Source organism: Manacus candei, unplaced genomic scaffold (genome assembly GCF_025592945.1).
Source record: "Manacus candei isolate 608988 ecotype Guabito, Panama unplaced genomic scaffold, ASM2559294v1 h1tg000003l, whole genome shotgun sequence".
Lineage (NCBI taxonomy): Eukaryota > Metazoa > Chordata > Aves > Passeriformes > Pipridae > Manacus > Manacus candei.
In genome coordinates, this window is record NW_026138051.1 from 8,080,645 (window position 1) to 8,095,301 (window position 14,657).

At 39.5% G+C, this 14,657-nt stretch overlaps 1 protein-coding gene across 5 annotated transcripts in view; it reads left to right on the top strand.

Moving 5' to 3' along the window:
• Nucleotides 1-14,657, top strand: part of TENM1 (teneurin transmembrane protein 1) — a 548,864-nt gene that overhangs the window by 528,298 nt on the left and 5,909 nt on the right. For all 5 annotated transcript variants that reach the window (XM_051792682.1, XM_051792691.1, XM_051792676.1 and 2 more), the window contains 5 exons: nt 1,299-1,534; nt 6,818-7,114; nt 11,191-11,578; nt 12,258-13,478; nt 13,948-14,090. In XM_051792682.1, the coding sequence (XP_051648642.1) occupies nt 1,299-1,534; nt 6,818-7,114; nt 11,191-11,578; nt 12,258-13,478; nt 13,948-14,090 (2,285 nt within the window). The remainder of the gene's footprint in view (nt 1-1,298; nt 1,535-6,817; nt 7,115-11,190; nt 11,579-12,257; nt 13,479-13,947; nt 14,091-14,657) is intronic.

Below are 14,657 nucleotides of genomic sequence, written 5' to 3' on the forward strand. Positions count from 1 at the left end.
CACCAAAGTTCTGGTTTTATATGGTTTTATACAGTTTTATCAATCTGGGGGCTTTTGTCCTTGTTGAGGTTTTTTTTGTTGTCAGTGGATTGTTCAGGCTTTGCAGGTGCTGGGAAATAGCTCTCTGATTTCCTTCTATGTCTGCTACAGAAAAGCTTTGTAACTGAGCATGTCACAGAAGTTTTCTTCTTCTCAACTTTTGATCTATAAGAAAAAAATAGGAAGAACTCACCTCACAAGATGCCCACTCATTCCTCTCTACTATTGCATGACAGATTCAGCATTGCATAAGTGGAAATAATTATATTATACTGTTGTGTCACCTGTTAGGTTTTGTCCAAGTGACTCCATCTACACTCTGCCTCATCTACTACCTGATTTTATGTCTGTCCTTAAATCTGAAACTTCTCAAGCTTGGTATATTATCAAAGTCTGTCTCAGGAAAATGCTTGCATACTATGGGCAGTGCCAGAAACTAACAGCTCTAGTTATGATTATACCTGTCATATTTATAAATTCATATAATTAGCATATTTCCATATCTCTGCAACACTATCACAAAGCACCCTGTGAGCAACCAGTCTTGTGTTGCATCCTTACATCCAATTATCTTCACTTTCTGGCATACCCAACAGTTTTCCACGCATTTACACCTCAAGAGCTGGACCGGTTACTTCTGTGTGGACCAGCTTAAAAAAAAAGATGCTTTGGATAGTCCCTAACTGGAGTGAGTTCAGCTTCATTGCAAGGGTGAGACTTTTGTTTTGTCTGTTAGCACTAAACTCTCAGGCTTATGGTGGAGTTCCCCCTGGCAGCTGAGCTGCAGGAGCCTCCTGCCTACATAGCCCCACTCTGACCAGGTCTTGGTACAGTGGTGCAGGGAAAAGGGACAGAATGGGAGACTGGCCATCACCCTAGACATCTAGAAAATAGCTTTCATGCTTGACCTCACATACTCTTGCAATCATTCAACCTGTTGACAGATCCCAACATGCTAAAATTGTCACAATATCAGTGGTCAATACTCAGCCTATGGGTTTACATACTTTTAAGCTGAAAGCAAAAATACTTTATTCCTGCTGCAGGAAACCTTCACATGGAAATCATCAGGCCATGTAATGAAAACCTCTTCAGACATGGGAAGACCTGGAGGTTACAAAACTCACACTGCAGTTGGTGTGTGTTCAGCTGTCTGTAACCTCCCTGGCTAACAAAGCTCTGTTGCACCTAACATTTGGTTTGTAAATCTGCAGACCTGAACTTCTCTCTGTTCCCTGGTTTTGGTTGTTTTTTGACAGATAACACACAGAACATCTACCGGGTCAGCCCAGATGGGTCTCTGAGAGTCACCTTTGCCAGTGGAATGGAAATCACACTGAACACGGAACCTCACATTCTAGCAGGGGTTGTCAGCCCCACGCTAGGGAAGTGCAATATTTCCCTTCCTGGAGAGCATAACTCAAACCTCATTGAATGGAGGCAAAGGAGGGAGCAGACCAAAGGCAATATCTCCACTTTTGAGAGAAGGCTAAGGGTAAGGCTTCCTCTTGTGTTAAGTGCAGTGTTCCCTTTGAAAGTCATTGAACTAAAATCATGTTGAAATGTTCTACTTTGTAAGAATAGCAATGAAAATTTTGTATCAATGATGGGCCCCAGCCATGAATTTCAAAACCAAACTCCTCCAACAGTCTCGGGGATATTTGATCTCTGTTTGATTTTCGTTGTAAGACTTGACCTCAAGACATAATTACTTCTTTTCTTCCCCTTCTTTTTCAACTAAGAACTTAATTATGGCTTTGGAAGAAGCTGTGAGCAAAGGACGATGTGTAGTTAGTCTGGCACAGCAGCAAAGTTGGAGCTACATCCTGCATGTCTCAGATCTATTAACCCTCTTTCTTCTGGGGGAGCTAACAGGTGCCAGCCACTGCCCAGGGCACAGGATCTTGCTGTGCACACCTTGGGTGTCCCGGCCAGTGCCTTTCCTACAAGTGATGTAGAGCCTCCTTGTGTACCTAGACAGGCTGTGTATTAATTCTCCCCTCTCCCACATGCTCTCAAACCCCCTCACTCCCTCTACTTGGGTTGCACCACAGCTCTAAGACTTGCTTTAACATTACATCCTTGGTTTATTTTTACCTGTGAGGAGAACTCACAGATTAAAATGACAGATGGTCAAAATTTAGCATTTAATTAGGTAACACTACGGCTTAAAGAGATTGCTACTTTGCTGGACAGGTTTTTTATGAGATCAGTTCTGGTTTTCACATGAATACTACTTAAAATCAGTAGTACAACTGGGAATTTTGACCTTAAAAATATTGTGCTATTGACTACAGTCTTTCATTTTCAGTTGTTTCTGTGTGATCCTTAATATTGCCTGGCAAAAAAAAAAAAAAAAAAAAAAGAGAGGAAATTCACAAATCAGTCAGGATTAAGTGGATTCTGACTGGAAGCATAAAATGTTCACTGAAATAACTGCAACGCTGAAGGTATCAGAGTTTAACTGATTGACTAACCTCTGGATCAGGCTGTTGGTGCAAAGAACCACTTGGGTGCTCCTCCTCTGCCCTTTCACCTTCATCCAGTGAGAGAATGGAAAGTGAAGAAGTGTAACAATAATTTTGATGTGCTGATGTCCTTTATTCTCTGTCCTTCCAAAAGGATGCACTAGCAACCCAGCTCTTGAACATTGCAGTGTTATTTCTGTAAATAGTGTCTTTTTATACATATCCAAGATCAAGAGGGCTTATGGATTGTCCCTGCCTGCTCAGGAGGACAAGCCAGCTGCCTGTATTGCAATCTTGACTGTACTGACTCCCTTGATTGTACTGAGCTCTGGGACTCTGTCTGAGGGCTGTCAGGACAAGGCTGGAGAAAACCTGAGGGGATAGCCCATGAAATGAGGATTTAATAGTGAAAAGGAGTAGAAATATTAGAATCATAGAATCATTTATGTTGGAAAAGACCTCTAAGATCATCAAGTCAATCGCATCCTGTATGTAGGTTACACCATCTAAATATGAACAAGAGAAAGGGAAAAATGGTCTCCTGAGGCTGCTAATACCATGACAAAGGACTTTGGAGAATAGCAGAAATATATGGGTCCTGGAGTTCAGCTTTAGCACTGAGATGCTTGCATGGGATGCTGATGGAGTGGAGAGTCAGTTAAGATGGAAGGAGCTGGGACAGTGCAACTGGTGAGGAAGGCAAAGGAATCTACCCAGAGATTTCTTGGTGATTAAAGGAAATATTCGGCACAGCATGAGCAAAAGTACCATCCTATAGTGTGTTTGAGACAGTATGCCAAATAATGAAGTGGATTTAGGGCTTACTGTTGATGGATCCTTGGGTATTGCTGGGAAAAAAAAAAAAAAGTAGCATCATTAGAAGTCCTTATGCAGGATGAGGTTCTGGTGAGACCTTCTGAAAATTTCTAGTGAGTTATAGGTTTAAAAGGAAGTTTTTAAACATTTAATTTGCCATGCCTGACACAATAGGAAGTTGTTAGAAAGCTTGCAATATAGGGCAGAAAGAACTATGCTGAACTTTGAAAATATATGTAGAGAAAAGCTCTGGGGATTGGAGCAGTCTCAACGGAAATGAACAGACTTTTAGGAGCCCTCAGTTAAAGAAAAAAATAACCAGCACAATGGAAGAGTTTTCTGAGAAAGAAATAAAAAAAAAAAAAAGGCATAGAAATGAGGTATAAAGAAGATACTTAAAAATCAGTCCTGATACCGTCAGTGAAACAAACGGCTTTTGAGTGCTAAAAGGTATAAATTAGAAGGCAGGTAGCTGGGGATGAGATAAAGGATGACCTACTTGAAGAGAAGAAAGAGAATAAAGGTTTTCGTTCTCTGCCTGGCCCCAACTTTTTTAATTCTGATCGCAATTAGCAACCATACTGAAAGCGTGTCACTCTATTAGTGTTATTTCCAGTTTTGGAAAGAGGCCACTGTTAGCACATTCTGAATAATGCTGGAAACACTGTGTTTTAAAAAGCTGGATTTTTGCATGGTGTGAATTCCCTGCTCTGGAAATAGGGCAGAAGTGAGTAAGTTAACTGAAATGCTAGAACAGACATCTAACTTTATCTCAGGATCTAAATCAATGTGGGGAAAAAGGAATTAACCACAGGGTTCTTTTAAGTGCAGAACTGCCTGCCCCGACGCTTCCTGAACGTACATAAAACAGTCTATGGGCATGGATGCATTTTATATTAATAATAAATCTATGTACAATCAGGCATTTTAACATCAATCTTAATCTAGCAAGACTTCTTTTTTATCAATCGAACTGCTATTTTAATTGACTTCTAAAAATGAAGCAAAGACTGCTGTTAAAAGTGATGAGCATGATGCATAGTAATACACTGATTAGAATGCAGCTCCATTCCCTCCTGACTTTTGCATAATTTGAGGAACTTGGCATTGGATGCAGTCCAGGTTTTATAACTGAGTATCTACAAAATTGAAAATTGAATGCTTGGCCTGTCTTGCTTATTTTTTGCCTTTTTTTTTTTTTTAATAACAAAAAAGGAAGTAACTCATTGGCCTCAGTTCAAAAGTCCTGCAGACACAGGCTTTGACAGTCATGTTCATTATTGCATTTAGCAAATGATCTCCCTTTATTTAACAGTCTTACAGCAAATTCTAAAGATGGGACCAAGACCTCTACCAGGGTCTGTGAGTTTACCTTGGTTCAAATCCAAACACAGACAAGGAAATAATGCAATCTTCTCATCTGACTTAGACATTGTGGACAGGGTATGTTTGGAAATGAGAGCCCAAAGAAGTACACAATTGTGTGATATTTACACTGCAAAATTTCTAGCTATAAAACTAGTGTAAGTAGAGTCAACAAATGTTTTAAAAATATATAATAAATACCTTTTTTATGCACTTCTAACATTATTGAAGTCAGCTGAATTTTCTCCCTGTTTTCATTAGCTGATATTCCAACCTGACATTGCTTTCAGAAACCAGTTTCCCTAGCTCATACCAGTATACATGAGCTTGAGCCACTCTCAGAAGCTCTTTGCTGTGTTGTATGTATGTTGGAGGAGTCATCTTTATGAAGCCACCAGGATTTGAAATCAGCTTGTCAATAACAATATTGAGATGAGTCATACTATCCATGTATCATCCTCTCTTACCTTGAGAAGGGCATTAAATTTAAGTTTAGTATAAGAAAGTAAACAAATGAGACATAAAATGTGCAATAAAAGGGAAGTATTTTAACCTTATTTTAACTCAGTGAGTTTTCAATTACTGCCACTTTCCACTTCACTGCTAATTCTGTCTCTGTTTGGTTCTCGTTCTTATTTGTTGTATAGTCTCTGAAATTCAGATTGCAAGCAATTTGTATTTGAGACTTTCCTTTCTCCTAACTGCATTCTACAATAATAATAATAGCAATAAGAACATTAAACATGTACATAGAACATAAATGAATATGAGATAGAGTGTGCCCCCTGCTTGCTTTTCAGTTTTTTTGCCACCAAGAGGATTTGTTTTCAGAAATTTCAAGAAGTTTGCTAAAAAATATATTAAACTTAATCCATCAGATTGTATACAAGCAAATATAGTTGAACTGAGCATCACATTTTACTTGGACTCCTTAACTATCATTAGAGCATAAATTGTAATAGTTACAACAGTCTACACGGGTATATAGGTATTTTACAGCTATTGTAAATGAACACTATTAAAGTTAGACATGTGTGTATATAAAACCCCAGAAATGGTAGTTGAAGAAAGAACACCTGCTTCTTCCAGATTCTCAAATTATTTTGTATCTAAAAACAGAAAGGGGAAAGAAAAAAAATGTTCATTGTAATCACAGCTTGAATTATTAAACAAGTTTTATTAACCATTTACTCTGCGGCTGTGCCTCCAGGTCTCAGTGAGGAGCAAGCACTGTGCTAACACCTGCACTGGCAACATGTCTGCTGTAAGGAACTTATTAATTGGAATAGAGTGATTAGATAAAATGTGGTACATTAATACAATTAGCGTATTGAGCATTGATCTGAAAAAGACAAGTCAATGAACAATGTTTTATGGTTCCCTAAATTATATCTCGGATTTAAATGGCGTTTATCAGTGATTGTCCAGTGGCTAAATGATGTAAGGAGGCAGATGATGATAGCACTGGGTAAATACATTTTGTCTTCATGAGTCTGGCTCAGCTTTGAACTTGATTTCAAATTGAGCATTGGGTTGCTGTCCATCTGTCAGACACAGCGAGTTTAACAAAAGTTGCAGGTCCCGATGTGGTGAGAGAGCTGCCACAAGAACTCTGGCTGGCACCAGGCACCACTGCTGCTGGCTTTCATCAGCTCTGGGAGTGGGGTGGCTTTGTGAAGGAATGTGAGGACACTGGTGAGCAGGGTCTGCAGGAGCTGCAAGCACAGCTCTGCCCTTTGTACCATCAGCCTGGTGAGGGCTATGCCAGAGCAGCACCTGACCTGTCAACATTAAAAGAGCTCGAGAGAGGATGTGAGATAGTAGATCTTTCTTAATTTGTGGGCTTGACAAGGAGCTCATCCACAGCTGAGAAGAAAGAAGAAAAATTTAAGAAAAGGTGAGAGCAGAGGTGAGGGTTTAGCACATGGAAGCGTCCTATAATGTCAAGTATAAGAACACCGAGCACAAGCAGCAGTTTATGTTTTGGTCCTTCTATTTCTCATCTGAATTTTTTTCTATTTTCTTGTCTTCAGGAAGGCCCAACTCACAATGTTAAACCATTGCTCACGTGTCTGTTGGGTGTGCTTAGGATGCATTGTTTTCTTACCTTACTGTATCTCTGTGTTTAGACCCACAACAGAAACCTGCTCTCCATCGATTTCGATCACGTTACCAGAACAGGGAAGATTTATGATGATCATCGCAAATTCACCCTGCGAATTATGTATGACCAGACAGGACGCCCCATCTTATGGTCACCCATCAGCAAGTACAATGAGGTCAATATCACATATTCACATTCTGGATTAGTCACCTATATCCAGAGAGGAACCTGGACTGAGAAAATGGAGTATGATCCAAGTGGGAACATCATTTCCAGAACATGGGCAGATGGTAAAATATGGAGTTACACATATCTAGAAAAGGTAAATCATTTAAAAAGTGGATTGTTGTACCAAGACAAAAAATATTTCATTTTATATAGGTATTATATTGTGAACTGTTATAAAGCTACCTCTTGCAAGAGTATTTAAGACTTTTTAAACAGAAAATACATAGAATTACAAAACTAAATAAAAATGTGTGTGGACACACACCTAGATGTCAGCTGCTCAAACCTGCCATAGTTTAGTTCTGAAGAAAGTTATCGACACCTCAGGTTTGCTTAATCGGTAGGTAAAAATGACTTTTTGGTCCCAGTTCAAGTTTAAGTGGATAAAGGACACCCTCACTGCTGAAAAGTATGTTGCTACTTGGGATAATAGTCAAAAAGATAACGGTCACTGAAAGGGAACTTTTTCCCCCCACAAATACAGTTCTTTTAAGCCAAAATTATGAGCCCCTGAGTACAAACTTGCACCTATTCAGTGCTGCACTGTAAAAAAGGGATTGATCCTGTGAGGAGAAAGTTCGCTTCAATATTTATGAAGGCCATTTAGGGAAAAGCATTAATATGAAATGAGTTATTGTTCTGCTTTTATAGTGACTTTGCATCTAAATTCCCTGAGTATTGTAATTTTCATTTATATCTATAGGTAATGGTCACAAAATGTGGAGTGTTGTACAGAATAAGGAGGAACATTTCCTTCATCTGTAGAAACAGCTAATTTGGTCTTGTCTCTCAAAACCAAAAAGCCAATAAGTATTTTTAAAGCTTTCAGAACTTAGTGTGAAATTGTATTCAAACTTTTTTAAAGAGCAACGTCTTAGACTACTCAATACACCCTGAGTTTGCAGAACATTTTCTCTGAACCTGTAAAATGCAGGGAAAAGCTATAGGGGGTGGGGGGCAGGTGAGGTAACACTGATAGAGGAGGTATTACACACACAAAATCCAGTGACTTTGAAGTTATTTATATACTAAAGAGTTCCAAATGTGTACTTTTAAGATAAACTGTGCTGTACTTATTTTGACTGTGTTTAAGCTTGATCCTCAAAAAACTCAAAGCTAACCCAGTGGGAAAAAAAAAATGATTTGAGACTGGAGAATGCATAAAAATGTGATTCCCTCCCTGTCTCCATGCAGTATGGTTCTTGCGTGTGTTAACAAGATTGGCAAACCCCAGGAGCTTCAGAAGTTTGCTTCAGATAAATTTGTCAGGGCTTCTTTTGTCTGTATGGTCCTCTGCAAATTACAAGTAAACAGGCATTTCATACAGGTTTCAAATATTTGGGCAATGTGTCTTTTGGAGGAATCTTTTTTTTTTTCTTTCCTTTGGACATAATGGAGTGTAATTTTGGAAAGATCTTATCTTCTTATCTTTCCAAACCACTTTGTCTGTTCTTAGTTTATGATGAGCTCAGAAATAAAGTCATATAACTGGAATTCTACACAAATCGCCAAATCCTGATCCTGTAGAAGGAAATGGCAAAAGATTACTTGCTCATGTAGCAGAAGGCTTGGGTTATGCTGTAACTTGTCATTAAAATTACTGAAAATCATACACACCATGCACATAATCTCCCAACTATTTAATGTACTTTCATGATGTTGTTCCTTGTGCCAAGGAAAGAAGAATTCACTGTCAAAAACAGACATTGAAATATCACTTTGTGGCTCCATTAAAGTCAATAACTCATTGTGTTAATTATGTAATGATTGCTAAAGGTTGTCTGAAACCACGTAAGACTCAATAATTCTTTATATGAAAAAAAATCAATTATATAGTTTGCTTCCAATTCATAGTTATTTAATTCTTCAGTTCTAGCAATTGATGAGTTAATTGTACATCTTCAGAAATCTCTACCCTTACAAAATTAGCTCAAATAATTAAGGTTTTAAAAAGTGCTATGACATTTGCATTGGAAATAATTCTTACTGGTGAGATTCATCTCCTCTTGTTTTGGTCACTTTCCTCAATTAATTAATAGTGATATAAAATCTCCTGAACACTCCAAACTCGCTTCCAAAATCCAGCAGACAAAATAGATGACTGGCTGCATGTATATGTTGGACAGAAATGACATCTAGTGGTGATGCTCAGCATTTGTCTATTCCCAGCAGAGCTCCCAGTAATTGCCACTGGCTGTGTGTCTTGATACACCATACGGCATCAATCATCCTGTGGTTGACCAGGCTCTGGCTGCCTTAATAAAATGACAGCTTTTTGGATGTTTTATGAGCTACTCTCTGAAATCCTTTAAAACAATTAGAACCCAATTTACGCAGAGTTGAAAAATCTATTGTAATATTATTAGGATGAATTGGGAATTAATTTTTTTTCTCTTTATGGTATCCTCTAATAGGCTTGAAAGGATACTAAGTCTCCAGCCCTAGTACTGTCTGTCCTTTTACTATCCTGAACAAAAGTGGAAAAGCCACGAAGTGCTGTAAAAATGGCACACAGGGGCACTAAAGTTATATTGGGGATGTTTCTGATCTTGTTATTCATACTCTGTCAATGGCAGACAGCTTAAAAACAGGCGTGGGAGCAGTATATAGAGAGAGGCGTCACGGCAGTGCTAGGAGAGAGTTCAGCCAGTGGTTTACTGCAGACTGGAGACTCTTGACTGAAGGTGGAAACAAAATAAACACAGTGCTGTTGGAGATGCTTGGCCGAGCAGCAATAAAGTGATCAGAACTAGCTCGGTGTGAAGGTCTGTTGTCACCAGTTGGCACAGGGTGACCTGGAGTGGCATATGTTGGTGCTCTCTGGCTGGTGTACAGGTGACAGATGTCGTTCGCCAAGGGCAGGAAGAAACACATCTTGGACAGGCAGGGGGCTGGGAGTGCAGAGGGGATGGCCAAGGCTGAGCCTATCTCTGGCCCTTTGAATGAGCATTTGGTTTATTTGTCAGAGCAGAGTGGCTCAGGGCCAATGTTACTTAACATATTGCAGGGCTGAGTTTGTGGTGCTTCCTTCTCGGAGAAGATTTTTGAGCTTAGAGGAAAAAATACTGTTTTTCTGATTTCTTTCCCCAGTGCTCTGTAAGAAAGCAGTCACACTGTTCCTTGTAAGACTTTGTTTTGCATGTCTCAACCATGCAGAAGCCTGACAAATCTGCTTATGTGCCTGGTAGGTTTGAGCTGTGGGCTAAGACCTGTGTAGTGTCGGCACTAAGGCCCAACTCAGACAGTGTGGCAAGGATGTGCAGTGCTCTGGTCCAGCCAAACCACTTGCTGGAGCTGGGGAAAGGCTACAGAGTTCCCCCATACAGTTTCACTCTTTGTTTTCGTTATGCTTGTTCCAACAGTGACTGCGGGCTTGTACTCTGTGACACTGTGACTTTGCACAGGACAAGTAAAAAGGTTTACAGAACCCAAATTTTAGTTATTGACAGAAAAAAGTCTGCCGTGCTTGCACATTCACTTTGCAGACAAACAAACAAACCAGATTTCATTGACCAGCCACAATTAACCAACACAGGGCAAGTATCAAGTACCTGTGTAGAAATTATATTCTTTGTCAAAGTTAAAAACCAGTGATAGAAGTAGTTACACCAAAGAACCTGCAGACTATTTTCATCCATCTGTAAGCATGGAGGTACTGTGAGCTCTGGAGTGACATGCATTTAAAAGAAGACATACAAAAAAGGGGTAGGTCTGTGCTGGAGGTATGCAGAGTGCCAATAAAAGCTAAACATCTTGTATATACACAAAGTTGCCCCTTTCCAACTCCCTTAGGCACGTCTGCTGGTGCAGATGCTCTGCCTGTGTGTGAGGAAGAGGTTTTCTCTGTATTGACTTCCTGAGAGATAGACCTAAATATTTCAAAGCAACATAGCAAGCCAACATGAGGCTGAAATGCTACTGAGAGCCACATCTGCCTTCCAGTTTGGAGATCCTTACCTCTAGACATATTATTATTCTCCTCCTGTTTTGTACCACCTTGCTGGCCAGGTCTCCTGGAGCTGAAAGCTCCACTTGGAATTGTACAGACCGCAAAAGCAAACTACAAGAGCGAGCAGTTGTTTCAGCATTCCCATAACCTTCAGGCACTCACTAGATGAATAACCACGTGCTTGATCAGCCCCTTACCCTGCCCTTGCTGTTTGGTTGCAGTCCGTGATGCTCCTGTTGCACAGCCAGCGTCGCTACATCTTCGAGTACGACCAGTCGGATTACCTGCTGTCGGTCACCATGCCCAGCATGGTGCGCCACGCCCTGCAGACCATGCTCTCCGTCGGCTACTACCGCAACATCTACACCCCTCCCGACAGCGGCGCCGCCTTCGTGCAGGACCTCACCAGGGACGGGCGGCTGCTCCAGACCCTGTACCCTGGGACAGGCCGCAGAGTCCTCTACAAGTACACCAAGCAGTCCCGACTCTCCGAGATTCTTTATGATACTACTCAAGTCACGTTCACCTACGAGGAATCTTCTGGGGTTATTAAAACAATACATTTAATGCATGATGGGTTCATCTGCACCATCAGATACAGGCAAACAGGTTTGTGCAACTGTGGCTACTTTGCTAAAGTTTTTGGATTTGATCCTGCACTTACCTGGCATGAAATTCCATTACTTTTATGTCTACAAGTTCTTATATTTTATGTTTCAATAGAAAAATATGTGTGTATATCTCTGTGTCTGTGTCCATAGGTGAATATAGCTGTCCCATTTGAAATACAGTCTTCTTTTTATTGCTTGGTATGGAATAGCTCTTAGAATGTTTGGTTGTTTTTATTCCACTGTGTGGATATTTGCTAAATACTAAATCAAGTTGGTTTATTGTTTGTGTTTTCAAGTTTCCCTGTTTACACCATAATCTAACATAAATTCAAAAGGACTGTTTATATAAGGAAAGAAATCCATGTAAAATAAATTTAGTTAAGAATTATCTTGTAAGTAAATAGAAATAATAATTATGAATAAACCAGCATTCATTTAAATGAATGCTAATAAAATATAAATAATTTGTAGAGAAAGCATTAATAAAGGTTTGTGAGAGAATAATCTAACATATTCTTAGTTAATGGTATTTTCTGAGACAGGCAGCAATTAAGGCTTAAGGGTATGTTTGAGTTCATGATCTGTCTGTGTTAGATCTGTAGGGTAAGTAAACTGTGGGCGTTTACTTTATTTTCATTATTTTCATTATTCCTCTTTCCCCTATTTGTTTTGGACAGGTCCGCTTATTAGTCGCCAAATCTTCAGGTTTAGTGAAGAAGGGCTTGTAAATGCCAGATTTGACTACAGCTATAACAACTTCCGTGTCACGAGCATGCAGGCCATGATCAACGAGACGCCTCTTCCCATTGACCTGTACCGTTACGTCGATGTTTCTGGCAGGACTGAACAATTTGGAAAATTCAGTGTAATTAATTATGATTTAAACCAAGTTATAACCACCACTGTGATGAAGCATACCAAAATCTTCAGTGCCAATGGTCAGGTGATTGAAGTGCAATATGAAATTCTCAAGTCCATCGCTTACTGGATGACCATCCAGTATGACAATATGGGGCGCATGGTGATCTGTGATATACGTGTCGGTGTAGATGCCAATATAACAAGATATTTTTATGAATACGATGCTGATGGTCAACTCCAGACCGTGTCTGTGAATGACAAAACCCAGTGGCGCTACAGCTATGACCTTAATGGCAACATCAACTTGCTGAGCCATGGAAACAGCGCGCGCCTCACTCCTCTGAGATACGATCTGAGAGATCGCATTACCAGACTTGGAGAAATTCAATACAAAATGGATGAAGATGGCTTTCTCAGGCAAAGAGGCAATGAGATCTTTGAGTACAACTCTAATGGTTTGCTGAACAAAGCGTACAACAAAGTGTCTGGCTGGACTGTGCAATACTGTTATGATGGTCTTGGAAGACGAGTTGCAAGCAAATCAAGCCTAGGACAACACTTACAGTTCTTTTATGCTGATCTCTCCAACCCAATAAGAGTTACTCACTTGTACAATCATTCTAGCTCAGAAATAACATCCCTCTATTATGATCTTCAAGGTCATCTCATTGCAATGGAATTAAGCAGTGGAGAAGAATATTATGTTGCTTGTGATAACACTGGAACACCTCTAGCTGTGTTTAGCAGTCGAGGCCAAGTCATAAAAGAAATTTTGTACACCCCATATGGAGAGATCTACCAGGACACTAATCCAGATTTCGAGGTTATCATTGGTTTTCATGGAGGACTTTATGATTCTCTTACTAAATTAGTTCATCTCGGTCAGCGGGACTATGATGTCATTGCTGGTCGGTGGACGACACCAAATCATCATATATGGAAGCGGCTGAATGCTGTCCCACAACCATTTAATCTCTATTCATTTGAAAATAATTATCCAGTTGGCAGAATCCAAGATGTTGCTAAGTATACAACAGGTAAAAGTAAAACCTTTCTCATGAAAACTCTTTATCAAATTCTGGATGGATTCAACATTCCAGAAATCTTTTGTATACATCCAAAGTTACTTTTTGTCTCTAATTTTAAATGTATTGAAGTCATTTCTTTAATAGATTGCGCTTGATCTGTTTTCTAGAGCCTTTATGGTAACCAAGAAAATAATTAATAGTTGCTTCTGCTGATTTTCTCAGTGCTAAAATTAAGGGAAGAATGGAGGCAGCTTAATTTTAATTTTTTCCATTATAAATAGATAGAAGGAACACTATTGATTTGAGTATAGCTATGCTTTGTAACCAAATAATTTGTTTGCTACAATAAATGCTGTAACTAGTAGGGAAACATAAATTGATGTGAAATCATTATTTCTGCCTAGCTGGAATTTCTGCAGACTGCCCTTTTTCTAGGATTTATGTGCCTTTTTGCTAACATCCTTTTCTTGTTTTATAGACATTGGAAGTTGGCTAGAGCTGTTTGGTTTCCAGTTGCACAACGTGCTGCCTGGATTCCCAAAACCAGAGATAGAAGCTTTGGAGACAACATACGAACTTCTACAGCTTCAGACAAAAACCCAAGAGTGGGATCCTGGAAAGGTTAGCAAAAACTCAGTTTAGCTGCTTCCAATACTAAACTAAGGAGTTTTATTAGAAAATATTGGAGACCAAGGAAACAATGTGACTGAATCTTTTGACATAACGGGAAAGACAAATAGTTTAACAATTATAGAATCTTTAATGTTGTCAATTATGTTCTGGCATCAGAGTGGAGGAGAGCTTTAAGGAGACAGCAACACAGTGAGGGAAATTTGCAGCTGTTCATAGAGAAAATATCCAAATTTGAGGAGCAGGATAGGTAAAAGAGTGAAAGTGTTTATGTGAAAATTGAAAAAGCCACAGAAAATCTTGTGCAATTGAAAAATTAAAACTGTAGATTTTCATCTGTGTTAGCAAAGATGCCACAGGAGCTGCAAAATCACTGAGGTTATAAACAGCTTTACAAGTCAGTACCTCTGCATAATTATTGCAGGAAACAGGAATGTTGCTACGGATTTGTAGGGGGTCTGTAAATCTTAGCCTTGCTCCAGGGCTTATTTTCCATGAAGAAGAGCCAGGCAACAGCTATCAGAGTCCAGCAATCAATGTGACTGCAATAGGACCAAC